At 46.0% G+C, this 16,050-nt stretch overlaps 5 protein-coding genes across 5 annotated transcripts; 3 read left to right on the top strand and 2 right to left on the bottom strand.

Annotated features, from left to right (window-relative positions):
- Positions 1 to 412: 412 nt before the first annotated feature.
- Positions 413 to 2,740, bottom strand: BDV38DRAFT_257413 (putative C4-dicarboxylate transporter/malic acid transport protein). Its single transcript, XM_032055615.1, has 6 exons — positions 2,650 to 2,740; positions 2,522 to 2,566; positions 1,751 to 2,445; positions 1,381 to 1,696; positions 912 to 1,322; positions 413 to 852 (listed from the first exon to the last, which is right to left on the bottom strand). Exons 3-6 carry the CDS (start codon positions 2,115 to 2,117, stop codon positions 504 to 506), a joined length of 1,443 nt encoding a protein of 480 aa, XP_031909819.1. The 5' UTR covers positions 2,118 to 2,445; positions 2,522 to 2,566; positions 2,650 to 2,740; the 3' UTR covers positions 413 to 503.
- Positions 2,741 to 5,345: 2,605 nt separating this feature from the next.
- Positions 5,346 to 7,354, top strand: BDV38DRAFT_274077 (uncharacterized protein; the record flags this gene model as incomplete). The annotated part of the gene is made up of 7 exons (XM_032057786.1): positions 5,346 to 5,360; positions 5,792 to 5,811; positions 6,364 to 6,592; positions 6,767 to 6,880; positions 6,934 to 7,028; positions 7,081 to 7,109; positions 7,149 to 7,354. The coding sequence occupies 7 exons, from the start codon at positions 5,346 to 5,348 to the stop codon at positions 7,352 to 7,354; spliced, it is 708 nt and encodes a 235-aa protein (XP_031909818.1).
- A 794-nt stretch (positions 7,355 to 8,148) lies between these two features.
- BDV38DRAFT_274076 (succinate--CoA ligase (GDP-forming) subunit beta) lies at positions 8,149 to 9,952 on the top strand (the record flags this gene model as incomplete). Its single annotated transcript, XM_032057785.1, has 7 exons — positions 8,149 to 8,202; positions 8,277 to 8,360; positions 8,428 to 8,500; positions 8,558 to 8,657; positions 8,725 to 9,270; positions 9,329 to 9,719; positions 9,818 to 9,952. The coding sequence occupies 7 exons, from the start codon at positions 8,149 to 8,151 to the stop codon at positions 9,950 to 9,952; spliced, it is 1,383 nt and encodes a 460-aa protein (XP_031909817.1).
- Positions 9,953 to 10,065: 113 nt separating this feature from the next.
- BDV38DRAFT_180864 (F-box domain protein) lies at positions 10,066 to 12,362 on the bottom strand. Its single transcript, XM_032052077.1, has 4 exons — positions 12,158 to 12,362; positions 11,907 to 12,072; positions 11,466 to 11,845; positions 10,066 to 11,382 (listed from the first exon to the last, which is right to left on the bottom strand). Exons 1-4 carry the CDS (start codon positions 12,226 to 12,228, stop codon positions 10,515 to 10,517), a joined length of 1,485 nt encoding a protein of 494 aa, XP_031909816.1. The 5' UTR covers positions 12,229 to 12,362; the 3' UTR covers positions 10,066 to 10,514.
- A 671-nt stretch (positions 12,363 to 13,033) lies between these two features.
- Positions 13,034 to 15,713, top strand: BDV38DRAFT_180783 (HSF-type DNA-binding-domain-containing protein). Its single transcript, XM_032052076.1, has 6 exons — positions 13,034 to 13,706; positions 13,799 to 13,897; positions 13,959 to 14,026; positions 14,091 to 14,434; positions 14,510 to 14,579; positions 14,648 to 15,713. The coding sequence occupies exons 1-6, from the start codon at positions 13,348 to 13,350 to the stop codon at positions 15,460 to 15,462; spliced, it is 1,755 nt and encodes a 584-aa protein (XP_031909815.1). The 5' UTR covers positions 13,034 to 13,347; the 3' UTR covers positions 15,463 to 15,713.
- Positions 15,714 to 16,050: the final 337 nt, after the last annotated feature.

Here is a 16,050-nt window from a genome sequence, read left to right as displayed (position 1 = left end):
AAAAAAAAAAAAAAAAAAAACTAAATCTGCGTCACAAGTTTAACATTCCCGCATCCACACCCGGCGATAGGAGACATTGAAAAGGGTCCATCGTCACAACGGGTACGTATCAGCCTTACTATATGAGGCTAGTGAGAATCGATGATAGCCTATTAGAATATGACCATCTCGTTGGGTCTATTCCTCTTCCAGACTAGCGCACAAATTTTAATACGTACAGTAGTCCACCCCGGTAGTACGTACGTACCTTCCGAAGTACTTCTGTCCCCAACGTCAATTGATTCAGCTACTAATAACAATTGGGAGTACAGGTACACCCAATATACATTGTGCGGCGTGTACCTTAATATATCACATGTAGGAGTTTAGCTATGCTTGAAGTTGAACCTCAAAGTATGACAAGCTTTTTTGGTGATGAAGAAACGATTTGCCCTTAGGTGATATTGTAGCTGAATCATAAACCTATATACCATGCTTATATCCGTGGGCAAAAGCATGCAACCTCAAGCAGGACTATGATCACCTGGAGATTCCGGCTTGATTTCGTTGATCTCAAATCCACCCTCATCTTTATCCTCGCCTTTCTGTGGCCAGAGAATTTGGCGTAACGCGATAGCACGGATCATCATATAGCAAACGAATATGTACATTAGTATGAGAGGGATGACCATAACACATCCAATAATCAGAATTGGCTTGCAGGAAAACGCGTGGCCGATGGCGAATGTCGCTGTGATCAGCGCTGTGTTTGGAAAAACAAATGAGAACCATCCCATACTAAAGATCATCCGACCAGGCCCTATAGCTGACCAATGAGCAAAACTCGCTATGAAGAAGAAAAATATAGCCAAGCTATGTATGGATCAGTCAACAGTTACATGACAACAACCAGGTTGGTGACAAAGTCTTACCCCCATAGCCACAAGGCAGCAAAGTTGACAACTACTCTTATAACCTCTGCGGCCAATGGCCCATTGCTCATGAAATCATCAGGAAAACACCTTTTAGCATTGGCAGCCATATTCACGATCCCAGCAACTGTGAAAGCGCTAGGGCCGATAGAAACAAACATGCCGGGTCGGACGTTCTCCCTTGGGAGCTTTTGCGACATCAGTCTATATATGAAGGCAGAATACACCATCAGGGACACTAGAAAACCAACCCCCTGAATAGTTATGCCACCAATTATAATCGGCAATGAGCGGGAAGGCTCTAGCTTTGAGCTCAAGATACCAGCATGGGGACCGATTATCAGCAAAGGGTATGCGGGAAATATCCAGATCGGAGTCATTTGGGCGATGGTGAAAGTCTGTGTTGACCACCTAGCTTGTCATCAGAATCTAGGGCATAACACCATTTAGCCAAAATACTTGGACCTACAGCAGGAGGTATATGCCGGCCGAGAATATGATGGCCAGGCAGGCATCAATCCAGAATAATATCCCGACAACATGTGCAAGCCAAGGCCCTGTATTGTCTGGCCCGTATTGTGAAATATTTATCAGAATTGTTCCGAACGAAACTACCGAGGCTGGGACAAAAAGGGACTCTGTTGGATGCAAAAATGATGCTTTGAACGTATAGGGATAATGATAAAACCGCATAACCAACAAGCTCCATATGATGACATATAATATGACATTGGACAGGAAGAAAATGACACCGATTATCTCTAGACCTCGGAATCTATAGGGTACTAGTTTTGGTAAGCAAGACTACAACCCCAAACCAAAGATATGCCCGAACTTACTGGCATGCAGAACATTGGCAATCCCGCCAGTTGCCATTGTCAATGTGAAATATGCCCAGGTAAAGTGACGTATCCGTTGTTTCCAATTGAGACTTACAGCCGGATAATCGGACTCGTTGTGAGGATGCACGCCATTTACATCCGCGACAGCATCTCCTTCAGGCTTGCGGCACGAGTTGCTATGCAATGCTTCCAGCGCCGAGGAATGAGCCTGACGTGCCCAGGCCCCAGCGGACGGAATTAGCGAGTTATCGTTCCTTTGCACTGCAATAAAATTCTCGGCATCCTCAATTGTGGGGGTACGATAGCCATCGTCGCCGGGCTTCGGCATGCGTCGAGGATGTAGAAGTTCGATATTCATATTCATCCCCTAGCCCCACTATGTCTAAGAGACTATTTGTAGCAAGGAAGTCCGGCGCTCTTTCCTCCTTTCCCTCCGCATTACCTGTACTCAACTTAAGTAGCGAGCTTCTTCGCACCTCCCACTAAGGTGAGGCTGCCGCAGTGGACCTCTGCCGTGAGACGAGGGGGAACGCGCTTGGGGGCACAGAATAAGAGATCTCAAGCGAAGAGACGGGGAATCTCGTGCAGGTAGGATGAAACATACGCAATGAATAAATAAAGAATAAACAATCCAGCTCAACAACTGCAAGCTTTGTACGGTTAGTTGGACGACAATAACTGCTTGTTCATGCCTTTCGTGTTGTTAGAAAGATAAATTGATAGTATAGTGAGTGAGACTCTGATGACTTTGGTTTTATGTAGTCTCACGTTAAGTATAATAATAGATTGAATATAGTTCGTAGTTAGGAGTATCTAACGGTAAATAATAGGTTAGCTGACTTCGGGTAATAGCGAGTATACCTACAGCCCGTGTCAAGAGCATGAGGTGAGCATACTAGGGTTCTAGCCATATAGGCATGCTGATCGTTGGGCTCAGCGGCTCTACTCCGTAAATGAAAAAGGAAAGCACAGATGGATTGAAATGCTGCCTCCCCTAATCCAAAGAGAGAAACACTTCTGTGTCCGCTCCGCTGAAGTTTGAGAATCGCAGATCCGTTTGGCTTTCTCGGGTATCGGCACCAATTTCTTGATGGGGAATTGTTTATGGCCAATCATCATGCAGGTTCAAGATGGGAGTTACAGTGCAGCCTGACACTTGGAAAATACATCTGGGTACTCCATACTGTCCATACACTGTACTGGTGTGCTCTCTTCTAGCTTGAAAATACGCTGTACACAATTTCAATTTGTAATTTTAATAAATGTTTGTCTAAAACCGTGAGAAATGCTGGATAGCCAAATATACACATACTACTTTGTACATAAAAAAAGCTAAACAGGAGATGGATGGGACGTGTAAAGTAGGCCTATAAGTGTACGGAGTATTACCAGAAGCTATGCAGGAGATATTCTAGCTTGCTCCGAAAATTCCTTGCCTTCCATGTTCAGGTGTCTTTCAAAACGACGGTCTCTGATACTGCGGACAATCAGCGCGTAACATCGCGATAGAGTCCCATTTCCTCAGACGAACGGCCCCATGGCTTGGATGCGAGGAGTCCCAGTGCGAGACACGTCACGCATCCTTGATAAGAGTGACGCATCCAGAGTCAGCGGTGATGAGTGGGTGGAGCTTGTATGGTGTTCTAATCGGGTAAAGCGCCTCAGCGCCGCTTGGCATCTTCGTGTGTCGAGAACTTGGTGATCAGAGGCCAGGCAAAGTATAGAAGCATAGTTCAATTGGCTCCAAAAAAAGTTGCATGTATTTTCCCTCAATATCATCTAGTGCAAGGTCATCGTTGTCCCATTCCAAAGTCAGAACGTGGACGCAGTCTTATCGATCCTTGAAAGGCAGGGGGAGCTTCTGACATACTGATTGATGGAATTGACGGCTTCCTTGAAAGACTTTCCGTGCGTCACAGTATGGGTCATACGGATATTACAGCTATGAGTCATGGTACTAGATTTAGAAAGGACTGGAAGGAATTAGATCGGGGGGAAAGAGGAAGGCGACTAGGAGAAGGCTTGACTGTGCTAAATAGAGGAGTGGAGGTAGAGAAGGATGAAAATGAGGAAACAGTGAATATATATTCTAGAAGGAAGAACTAGCTCATGAACGTGTAATGCACACTCTAAATAATGCTACTACAACGATTCCAGAGGCTACCCAATATACTGTTAGTCCTCGGTGTACTAGGGAATGAGGGATAGGAGAGAAAGAGAGGAAAGGAGAAATTGGAGAAGGAAGACTATTTATACAGGGGATGTATATAGGTAGGGATAGAGAACGAACTAGTTAATATCAAAGTAAGATTGAAGAGACTGATCTACTCCGAACAAGCAAAGAAATGATATAAGGTAGTGAAGGTGGAGGGGTGTATTCAAAGTACGAAAGGGCGGAATAACAAAGCTGCACAGCCAACAGGCAGGACGATGAAGTCGGCTATGGAAAATACTAAAGTATCAGTGGCCCTCATCACCAGGAATCAAGTTTAGTAATATATAGTGATAAGTTGCTGTCTATACTTGTAACGTCAACGAGGGAAAGCTTCTTGTTTCTCCAGCTAAGACTATAGACCTGTAGAAAAAGATCTGTGAAAATCACGAAGACTGGTGTGAATTTGTCATGAGTAGTTGATGAACGGAACTTGATAGGAAGCTGGATTGGATATGTACCATCTAAAGACCAGAACTAATAACCAGTCGCTATGAGAGGATATATACACCACAGGGGTATTAATCTCTAACACAGATTTAGAAGTGTCTGAGAAAGTTGGTCTATTTTATCTTAGTAGGATGCACCCAAACCGCAATGCAGAAAATTTTTGACATGTACGTTGTAATTATATGGGAAAACTATTATTTTGGTTGGAGATTGTGTTGATTAGGTCGGGGTGCCGGAAAGAAAGAAACATTGATCTCTCTCTATGGCTATATGTAATTACCATAGATGGAACGGATCGTCTGCCTGCAGGGACTGTCTGTTTCACAGGATGCTGATGTAAGCGCAACTGTCGTGACCAGGTTCCAGAGCGGCGTAGAAATGCCGCAGAACGGTGGAGTGTGTGTATGGGGGCAAAAATCGCCATGAGCTGAGATGTTCTCGGTTGAATCGCAATTAGAGCCTATATTCTTACTGCGACCAACTATCTCTTTAGACTCTGGTGGCCCCCAATATAAGTATCTTCTAGTATGGGCTACTATTAGTCTATTACTCTTTCCGTCATGAGCCACCAACGCTAGTTTAGATGACGGTTGGATAGAGTACCAAGGTAGGTAAATTAGGTGTAATGCTCAAGACAGTGCTTAGTTAACATCCCATTACCTGGTAGTACCTGGTTGTGCTTTATCATATACAGCAATATGAAGGCTCAAGACCGAGAACGACATAATCCTTCTTATATAGTTGAGATGAGCTTTTTCTAGGCTTCCAAGGGAGAAAACAATAATTTATATACTGCTTATCTGGATTGTTCTTAAACTAATATCTTATATTCTGGATTGTAGGGGACTGTGTGAGAATAAGAGCTAGACCTTTTTTTGTTCCCCCGACTTATGTCGATAAGTTTCCCTGATTGGCTGGCCCAAGAATTGTATGGCAGATATAGGGGTGTGTAAATATATATCTTTATTCTTTAAGACCAGTGAAATGATAGGGATGGAAGTCAGCAGCCCTTGGGGAATAGAGCTACAGGGAGGAGTGGCTGTGTTGCACCTCTCTGTGGATTTAGCTTTGGCTTCAGACTATCTAAAAGGCTAGAAACATAGATTTCCATGTGCAATGGTCGTACTAATCGGGCCCCATACTATAGGGAGTACTAGTGCATGCCTGGGGGCGAGCTTAGTCATAATATTTATTGGGTGTCTAGTATGGTAAGAACCGCTTGGCATCACCATATCTCGTCTATAAAAACCGCTCCTATCATCCCTCAGGGGCAGCCAGCAGTTATGCTGTTCTTTATCAAATTATACTCCAATTCGGAAATATCCTGAGGACTGATTTTCTCCCCTTTTTACTTACCCAACCCTACTATTCAAAAGGATAAGCAACTCCAGATATTGTTTCTATTAATTAAGGTTATAATTTATAGTGAGCCCTGAGTCCCCTGACGCTATAATAGACTGCGAATCGGAGACGGAGTCTGTACCGCTCAGTAAAGCTGCTTTTAGATCTCCGCTTCTTTGAGTTCCTGGATATAAGCCCTGTCTCAATAATACCCGGTTCTTTTCCTCGCTCCAAGCTGTCTCTACAGGGTGTAGGGCTATTACTAATATGTCTCAGTTGCGGCGCGCGGATTAAATGTTCCCTAGACTGAGAAACAGACTATCCTTTCTCCTATCTATTATCTAATATTTTAGTCTTCTTCAAATCTACTAATTCTATTTATTATAGTATCGAGCTCGCTCTGTTAGATACTAGCAATAATCCTGAGACAGAAGTACTTTTATTATAGCCAGGAATAGTTATATTATTACTGTCGCCTTCGATTTCCCAGCTATCTATTTTCTGGGTATTCTTCGACTGTTCAGACACGTTCGACACTTCATAGAGGATATAATGCACAGATTCTGCTGGCGCATCGCTTTGAACTTCTTTGTTGCTTATTATACAGTTGCTCCCCTGGTGGGATAGAAAATGCGCTTGCGCGTGAATTTCACCAACAAGGCCTTCGTGTGTTTGCGACAGCGCGAGATACGGGAGCACTGCAGAGTCTAACAGACTTCGGGATTGAAACACTGAGTCTCGTTGTAGATGACGAAGGGAGTGTCCAGTCATGCTATGCAGAGGTTCTAGAAAGGCTTGGAGAGAAAGGACTGGATTATCTAGTTAACAACGTGTCAGTTCACATTAGCTATAGCTAGAACAGAGGGCTGATCCGGATCTCTAGGGGCCGGAGTACGTCTGTTTAAGATCACTGTCCCGATGCACACTGCTTGTGCGCCGTCTAAAAAGAAATAAATGGCTCACATATCATAGATTATACTGTTCCTGCCATGGAAGTAGACCCTGCTGAGGCTCGTGCAACCTTTGAAACGAATTTATTTGCGGCCATCAACATGTGCCAAACATTCCTCCCGCTACTTAAGAAGGCCCAGGGTACTATCGTACAGATTGGCTCTGTCGCAGGGGTAAGCTTATGCAACATATACCTTCGGCAGAGAATGAAGCTAAACCTGCCTAGGTCATCCCATATGTGTTTGGATCAGTGTACACTGCCTCAAAGGCCGCGCTGCATTCGTTCAGTGATACTCTTAGAGGGGAATTAGCTCCCTTCGGGTGCGCAACCTGCTCATTTCCCAGACATTTTAGCTGGCAATAACCTAAGTAGTGTAAACGTGACGACCATTGTCACTGGAGGTGTGTAATCTCGTATTGCCCGTGTTAAACGTACCCTAGCGCCGAATTCACTTTATGCTCCCATTGAAGATGAGTATAATCGTCGCGTGATGCACAGCCAGGATGGTGCAATTCCACACACTGCATATGCAAGTAGTGTTGTCACACAGATCCTGTATGGAACAGCACCGTGGCGCTGGTTGTGGCCATGGGCTCAAGGCCGTAAGAGCTGGATATGGGAGGGCAACAAGAGCTGGTTGGTTTGATTCCTTTCTGGAGGCTGGGCATGGACTGGTATTTTCCACTACGCCATGACAAGAATGTTCAAGCTTTATAAGCTGAGGAAGGTTGGTGAAAAATAAGGAGACCGAAGATGTTCCACTTACTTTCTACCATGGCTTGCTTTTCACGATATTTAATAGCATATCCACATCAAAGACTATGTTTTATTAGACAGTAGTGCACAGCAATATCATGCGGAGCTACCCTGTGCCCATCTTGATAGTACTCATTTATTGATTTCATGTCGCCAAATAACGTGGCTAACTAATACTTTTGTTTTTAGTTGTTGCTTACAGCCGTTTAAACAATTTGCCGGTTAATAAAAATACTACTAATATGCTATAGAGGATATGACTATGATGATGAAAAAGAACAACATGCTTGTCAATTGTGCAAGGATACGCAGTGGCAATTGTTATGTGTCACTCATCCTTAAATAAAATTTGACAGTACCTCCCCCATCTGCCCCCTGGTCTACGCTGTATGCCACAGTACCCGAGTTCAAAGCATCGTTCCGTGATATTCGCGTCCCGAACCGATTAGTCATCCCGACACGCACGCTGGTTGGCTTATCAGGTGACCCTGATCCTACCGTACTCAAGGCAAAAGACAGTATCATCCCGAGGAGTGCGGCCGTAAAAAAGAAAGCTGTTTCCCCATCAGCCCCTAACACCACCTGGCAAAACGCCGCTATTCAGGACTCTACTAGTCATTTCCCCCGTTCTTACCCTTCAACGAGCTTCTCTTGAACCCTCTCCCCTCTTTATTCACTTTCACCATGTTCAAGTTCGTGCGCAGCAGGCCAATTGCGGCAGCTTTCAGAGCTGCGACGGTGAGATTCCTTAGTTTCGCCTAAACTTTCGAGTCTTACAACAGCACATTAATTGACATTGGAATTTCCCATAGGAGTCTTCCGTTCAATCTCGCATTTGCCAGCAACAGAGAAACCTGTCGATCCACGAACATCTGTCCGCGAAGCTCCTCAAGTCGGTACGAACTACCGAATGTCTTGATTTCCCCCCCTTCGTCTCTCAGAACTAACCGATCGGATACACAGTATGGTGTAGGAATGCCCAAGGGCGAGGTCGCTTACTCTGCCGAGGAAGCCGAAGCTGTTGCCAAGTCACTCGGTATGGTTTAATCCCTCGTCCTTATACATCGCAGTTTGCTAAGACACAGGGTGTCAGGCAATGATGACATGGTCATCAAGGCTCAAGTTCTTGCCGGTGGCCGTGGCAAGGGTAGCTTTGATAATGGTCTCAAGGGCGGCGTGCGCGTTATCTACTCGTGAGTTTGGCCCGGTTTTAGGTGTGTCGGTTTGGTTCCTTGTATCTGACACAGAATATCTCCCTAGACCTACGGAAGCCAAGATGTTCGCTGGCCAAATGATCGGACACAAACTCATTACGAAGCAGACCGGTGCTGCCGGCCGTCTTTGTAACGCTGTGTATATCTGCGAGCGCAAGTTCGCTCGCCGTGAGTTCTACCTAGCCGTTCTCATGGACCGCCAGTCACAGAGCCCCGTCATTGTCGCCTCCTCACAAGGCGGTATGGATATTGAGACCGTTGCCAAGGAGACCCCCGAAGCCATCATCACCACCCCCGTTGACATTAATGTCGGTGTTACTGATGAGATTGCTGGCAAGATTGCTACTGAGCTCGGTTTCTCCGAGCAGTGCATTCCGGAGGCCAAGGACACAATTCAGAAGCTTTACAAGGTCTTCATGGAGAAGGATGCTACTCAGATCGAGATCAACCCTCTGTCAGAGACCTCTGACCACCAGGTTATGGCCATGGATGCCAAGTTGGGCTTTGACGACAACGCAGACTTCAGACAAAAGGAAGTGTTCTCGTGGAGAGACACCACCCAAGAAGACGCCGATGAGGTTAAGGCTGCTGAGTATGCTATTTGCTATAACCTACGCGCGAGCTTTGATGTATGCTAATAAGTGCGGTAGGCACGGATTGAACTTCATCAAACTCGATGGTGATATCGGCTGCTTGGGTAAGAACTGCAATGTGTTGCTCGTCTCTTCTATGCTAATCACAGATCTAGTTAACGGCGCTGGTCTCGCCATGGCTACTATGGATATCATCAAGCTTAACGGTGGTAGCCCTGCCAACTTCCTTGATGTTGGTGGTGGTGCTACCCCTGCTGCCATCAAGTCTGCTTTCGAACTTATTACCAGCGATCCCAAGGTGTCAGCCATCTTTGTCAACATCTTTGGCGGTATTGTTCGCTGTGATGCTATTGCTCAAGGCTTGATCAATGTTGTGAACGAGATGGGACTGCGCACTCCTATTGTTGCGCGTTTGCAGGGTACCAACATGGAGCAGGCTCACAAACTGGTATGCATGCAATCCCGAGCCCATTTCTTTACCCCTTTCCATCCTCTTTTTTCCCTTCTTGCTGCGGTAGCTTCCATATATGCTAATACTTCTCACAGCTGAACGAGTCTGGTCTGAAGATCTTTTCCATCGAGGACCTTCAGAATGCCGCTGAGAAATCTGTTCAATTCTCGAAAGTTGTAAAGATGGCCCGTGAAATCGACGTGGGTGTCGAGTTTACTCTTGGTATCTAAGCTCTGCGTCGTGTTAAAACCTTACAAATTTCTCCACATGTGGGTGTTCCGCTCTGAATTTGCATTTTATTACTTTATATGGGAAGATGGGACATCATCAGTGAAGGTGCTTACTCAATTATACGAAGAGAGCAAGCAGTCCTTCAAAGATGATTCGGCGGTCATGCGCATTAAGTCTCTATGCTAACTGAATTTTCTACACGGCAGATGGGGCTGCTGAACCTGAGTAATAAGGAGGCCTACTTGTGAAGGACTGATATCAGGTAATCATGAGAAAGTCATGGGAGGAATTTTATAGAGCATTCATTGATAGTCCTGTATATCGTCTGTTTCCAGATTTATTTTCATTTGTTAATGTATTCATTACTCATTTAGCTGGAGACGTTTTTGGGAAGCTCTGGATCTTTCACATATACTACTAACCGTGTAGGCAAGGCTGTACGTTTGCAATACTGGATAATTTGTCTTATTATGAGGCACAAATACAAAGCGGGTGTCTGGAAAACAAAAAGCCCGGCGGCGATCTAGCAGGCTTGTTGGTTTTGTAGTGTTTTTAGGTTCTTTATAATGGAATTGCGCTTGATAGATTCATGTTTTCGTTAAAACACCAAACCTTCAGTCCATTCTGATCAACCATTAAAATGAAGTCACGATCTCCTCTAAGCATGAAATGAGTACCATGAGAATAGACCCTGTTTGACGCCTCCCTAGGTAACTGGGGGTTGATCCATCTGGCAGGGCGGTGGGCGATTCTGGCATCTGGATTGGAAATCCAGATCTCCGGTTTACCATTGTCGTTCTTGACATAGTAGAGGATGTTACTATCAACAGATGTCATGCATAAAGGGATGAATGGCGTGTTCTCTGCAGACACCACATTTACGCTAACCCTGCCAGTTCCTTGATTGTAAGTAATAGCGGCAATATCACCGGGCGTTTCTGCTAGACGACCACCTCGTTCGGATGTTAAGATCCCCATTGCATTTCCAAATGCTAAGGACAAAGCATCATCTATCTCCACATGCCCAGCTGGGTCTGCAAATGAGGATAGTGCCACGGTGCAAGATGGGGACGGAACGGCAACAGTATCCTTGAATGGATATTTATTGACACGTAATTGTGCATATATGGCGGGACAACAATGGGTGTGCATGAGAGTATCAGGGTCCACGGATTTCTCGAGGTGAACTGTGATCAAAGTACTTGAAGTAGGGTCCACGTCTAAATATGCTATTTTGTTCGCAATATTAAACGTACGAGTAACGCGGCAGTCAAGCTGCCAGTGTATAATACAGTCTGGCCCGCTGGCTATGGCGCCGTTGTATGCTATGGCGACGTTCATACCGCGAACAACAAAGTACTTCCATTGTAGCGATGGCAGCCGGAAATACGCCGAATCGTTAGTTTGGAGGCTCCAGACATGACAGAACCTTGAGTCTCGGAGAGCATGGACCTGCAGCATCAGCCAACATATGTTAAAGGTGAGGCACAATTCGGATGCATCTATACTTACCCATGCAGTGTTATCGCTGCTACAATGGATTCAGAAATGCGTAGTGCAGTGAATGGATCCCGGTTGTCTGTGCAGAAGCTCTGCATCGTATTCGAGTGGAGGTTATGGACATAGACTATCGCGTCTTCAATCCATGCATAGCTTCCATGCGAAAATTCAAGACTAACTAAGCCTGTCGCATCTAGTATTGGAGAATATGGACGGTTAAGGACCTTAGAGATCGGTTGCCCGCGCTCCAAACGAATATGCTGCTTGGCATATTGTGTAAATGCATCTGGAGAATCTAGCGCGATGGACCTGCAGTTGTGGCCAACATACCGATGGCACACAGCATCGCGAAATAACCTAGAGGATAGCAGAAAATTCCATCGCTTGGAGACCTACAATATAATGTTAGTCTGGGGAGATCGGTCACTAAATATAAGGTTATGGTAAACATACTCTTCGGAAAATGTGGATTTCTGACAAATCTAGATGCCTGGAAATTTTTACAGCAACCTCGGTAGGTAAACTGCCTAGAATGTCTTTTTGGAAGGAAACTTGGTTCATGCGATCACGCACATCACGCCATTCATAAGGATGCATCTGCTCCAGGAGAAGATGGTACCTATGGTATCAAGAATTAGCTATGTTTACTAGAATACGGTTGGGAAGCGATTCTCATTATTTCGCCTTTCTTTTGTTCTACATACAAAGCTCGGCGAGCAGAGGTAGACTTTAAATGCTTGAACCGGGTGAGGATATCCTGTACTTCAGGATCCATAGTAGTCGTTGGCCACTGCTTTTTTTCGGAGTTATAGAAAGAGAGAGAGAGAGGTATAAGTCACACATTTAAGAGGCTCTAAAGTGTCATGAAGGAACGCATAACAAGCAGAAGAAATAATAAGCCAATGTTCATTAGACTGTCTATGGCATTCCAGGTTGAGAGGTGCGTTGGTTGTTCAGGGTTGCGGCTCCGTGCATTTAATTGTTCCAGGCCTTCCCGTGATCCATGCATGCTTCTCCTTCAATCAGCGCCTTTAGGTCCCTTTTCTTTTCCTCTTCTTCTTCCCTACCTCTTTAGGACTCACCTTCGACCATATCCTAGGTACCTCTATAATCTTCCGACCCGCTTTTACAATAGGGTTGGAATTATCATTATTATATGTTTGACAGTATCGATTTGCAAGTTCGATAAAGGAACAAAGACAATCAATCGGCAGCTCCCGCCCCCGTTTGGCTGTCTTCCGCCGAGGACCAATTCCGGCCCATGAGAAAAAAAAAAGAAGCTATTCAACAACTAGCTGTTCCCTGCAGATCTATATTGCCGCGAAGTTCTTACCACGTCTTTACGATCGAATTTTCTATCCCTTTTTCATCGCGAGCTCAACCCATACCTTGAATCTCTAGTTGACAGAAAACGAAACTTAAAAGGAGGAAAGAGGAAGAAAAAGAAATCAAACGAAACAAAATCTACCAATCAAATCGCAGAAAAGGGGGTTTTCTTTTTTCATTTTCATTTTCATTTCTTTTCTTTTAAAAAGAGAGAGAGAGAGAGAGAGAGAGAGAGAGGGAGAGAGACATTTAACAATTAAGTGTTGGGGATACAGAAACTTTTCCCCATTGACACCAATAGATCAAAGGACAAACTCGCAATGACTCTCGGAAGGAAAGCGGAGACCCTCTGAGTGTTGATCAACGCCTTCTTGGCCCAGACACCGTGATAACCATCCAGCCTTCCTACGTTCACCTGTCGTCCACGAGCGACCATCAGCCGACATATTTTACGCCGCTGTCTATCGGCACGCCATTCCACTCTCCGCAAAAATAGTCGCGATCTTGTTTCACGTCTCGCTGCTGCGGCCCTTGGCCGGGCCCCTCTTCCCCTGTTCCGCCTCGCGAGATGAGCGGTCTCGCCGATCCGCCGTCTAGAAATACCGTAGTCTCTGGCGCTACAGATGCGCCAGGCAGGACACGAAAGCTCCCCCTTCTCTCTTCATCCGTTCCATCTTCCGGTCAACCGATGGGTGATCCCATGGATGTCACTCCGCCTGCTTCAGCAGCGGCAACGGGAGCTGGGCCTTCGGTTCACAACAATTCCGACCATGATCGAGCGGGCGCAAATAATATAACCACTTCCAATGGTTCTACTGAACCTGCACATGTGCACAATCATGCAGCGCCTAGCCAAGCCATCGGAGCTGCAGCTGCAGCCCAGCAGCCCAAGGTCGTGCAAACTGCCTTTATTCATAAGTTGTATAAGTACGTCCCCTCGCAAAATGTGACATTTTGATTGCCCCAAATATATTATTAGAGATGCTCTCAAGTGAGTCCGTGCTGATAGTACCTGACAGTATGCTAGAGGACCCAAGTATCCAACATCTAATTTCATGGTCCAACACTAACGACAGCTTCGTCATGTCACCTACTTCTGAATTTTCCAGAGTCCTTTCGTTCGTCCTTCGCTCGTGCCAGACCCCTACACCAGTTCACTTATAGCTAATTAACCACTAGTCAATACTTCAAACATACCAATATCTCGTCGTTCGTAAGGCAATTAAACATGTACGGCTTTCACAAAGGTATGTCTACCTGTTTGGTTAATGAGTCTTGTCCCTTGTCTGTTGCTCATATGGAGTGCCTTAGTGAGCGATGTGTTCCACACTGGATCACCAGACTCGACACTCTGGGAGTTTAAACACGGGAATGGCAATTTCAAGCGTGGTGATCTGATTGGGTTACGGGAGATCAAAAGGCGAGCGTCTCGACATGCGTTGATCCATCGCGACTCATTTCCGGGCCACAAAGCCGCTGCCTCCCAACCTGGCACACCAGCTGAACCGGTCCCTGATGCCACTGAAGCTCGCCTGATGAATCTGGAGCATACACTGTACGACATGCACAACCGCTTGAGTCGTGCTGAGGAAGGCAATGCGGCACTCAATGCAAGGTGCCTAGCCATGGCGGAGAGCTTGAGCAGGTGCTATCATGTAAGTCTCACGCCTTTTATGTCTTCACTCCGTACCTCTGAATTGAATTCATCATTGATTATTTACGCTCCCCAGTGGACACATTCAATCTCGCGCTTTCTGCAAGGTATGATTCCAGACCGGGAAGGTCTCCTGTACAGAGATGGTGAGTAGTAATACAACATACACATAAACGAATTGCCAGGACTTCAAATGGTCTTTAACAATCTCTAGTATCCAGCATGCAAGCAGAACTGGAAAAGCACCTCGACAGCGTGCGAGCCCTCGAGCATCCCCCTGATCCGTATTTATCTGTTCGACAGCCCTACGTCCCAACTGTATCGATTGATCCAGGTCCACCTCTATCTCCGCGTCAAATACCACAGGAAGACAGTCGTCGGCCTTCGGTGATGGATGCGACCAGACCTAACATGATACGGCCACCTGTTCCTTCACATCTAGCTGTATCGCCTCGTAGATATGGCTCAATTGGCGCGGCAAATTCTTCCCCACCTTATGGCCGCCCGCAGGTCCCAACAGTTATTCCCCCACAACAGCCGATGCCGCATCCTCTTTCATCCGTCTCTTCCCCGCTGGGCCCAAACTTGGCTCGTCGACATACATCCGCAGACATTCGGCAGCATGGCTGGCCGCCCCCTGGCGTGTCACCATTCCAGTCTGCTCACCAGCCTGGTACAGCAACAGCTCCCTGGTCTCCGTCACCGCATCGAACCCCAACTTCAAGTGACCAGCAGGTTCGAGAAGTTCTAGCACAGTATGAGATGGGAGCACCACGACGTCTACAGGATACCTCGCGTCACGCTACTCCTCCTTTGAATACCGACCAAACAAACTCCGGAGCTACCACTGATAATAGTTGGACATTGGGACCGAGGTTCGCTCGGCATGACACCTCTTTACCTGCAACACGACGGTCAAGCATGGCTAGCAATGTTCATTCGTTGCTAAATCCGGCTGATACCGCTGAAAGACCCGACGAGGATCAGCATACCACGCTCGAGGATCGAAAAAGAAAGCGTCTGGAGTAGATGAACATTGGTGTACCTACTTGAGTGGTGCTCTTCGCGCTAAACGATGCGTCTATTAGAGTCTCTGACATTCGGCGAAAATAACACTAAGGATCAACTACTGGCTCAGCTTCGACCTTCCCGTTTGGCGTGCATTCCGGAAACAAAGAGACAAGCGAAAAGCTAAACTTGCAATGCTGCATATCCTGGGATTTTCGTCGTATTATCTGGATTCTTCTAATTGTCTAAAACTTGGTGAACTGACAATCACACAATTCTTTGGCGATCTGACTTCTTTTGGGACTGCGGACGTCCCAACCATTCTTACTCAAACTTAGGGTGGCGCTTATTACTCTTCCGCCAGCATAGATATCTGTGTAACATCAAGGGTGGATGTTAGCATGTGACATACTATGGCTGCGTTGCTGACGCCAGCATCCTAGGCTTCATTTGCCGTATATCACACACCCTCGAGTTGGTAGGGCCAAAAAGTTCTTGGATATTCTTTAGAACCGAGAATGCATGTTGATATCTAGGTGCTCATACTCGAGTGTATACGTAGATCTAACAGTGGGACCGGCCCTTCCAGATCAGGGAAATAAGCTATGT

The sequence above is a fragment of the Aspergillus pseudotamarii genome, assembly GCF_009193445.1.
Source record: "Aspergillus pseudotamarii strain CBS 117625 unplaced genomic scaffold BDV38scaffold_62, whole genome shotgun sequence".
Classification (NCBI taxonomy): domain Eukaryota; kingdom Fungi; phylum Ascomycota; class Eurotiomycetes; order Eurotiales; family Aspergillaceae; genus Aspergillus; species Aspergillus pseudotamarii.
This window is presented reverse-complemented; position numbering and strand designations above follow the sequence as displayed.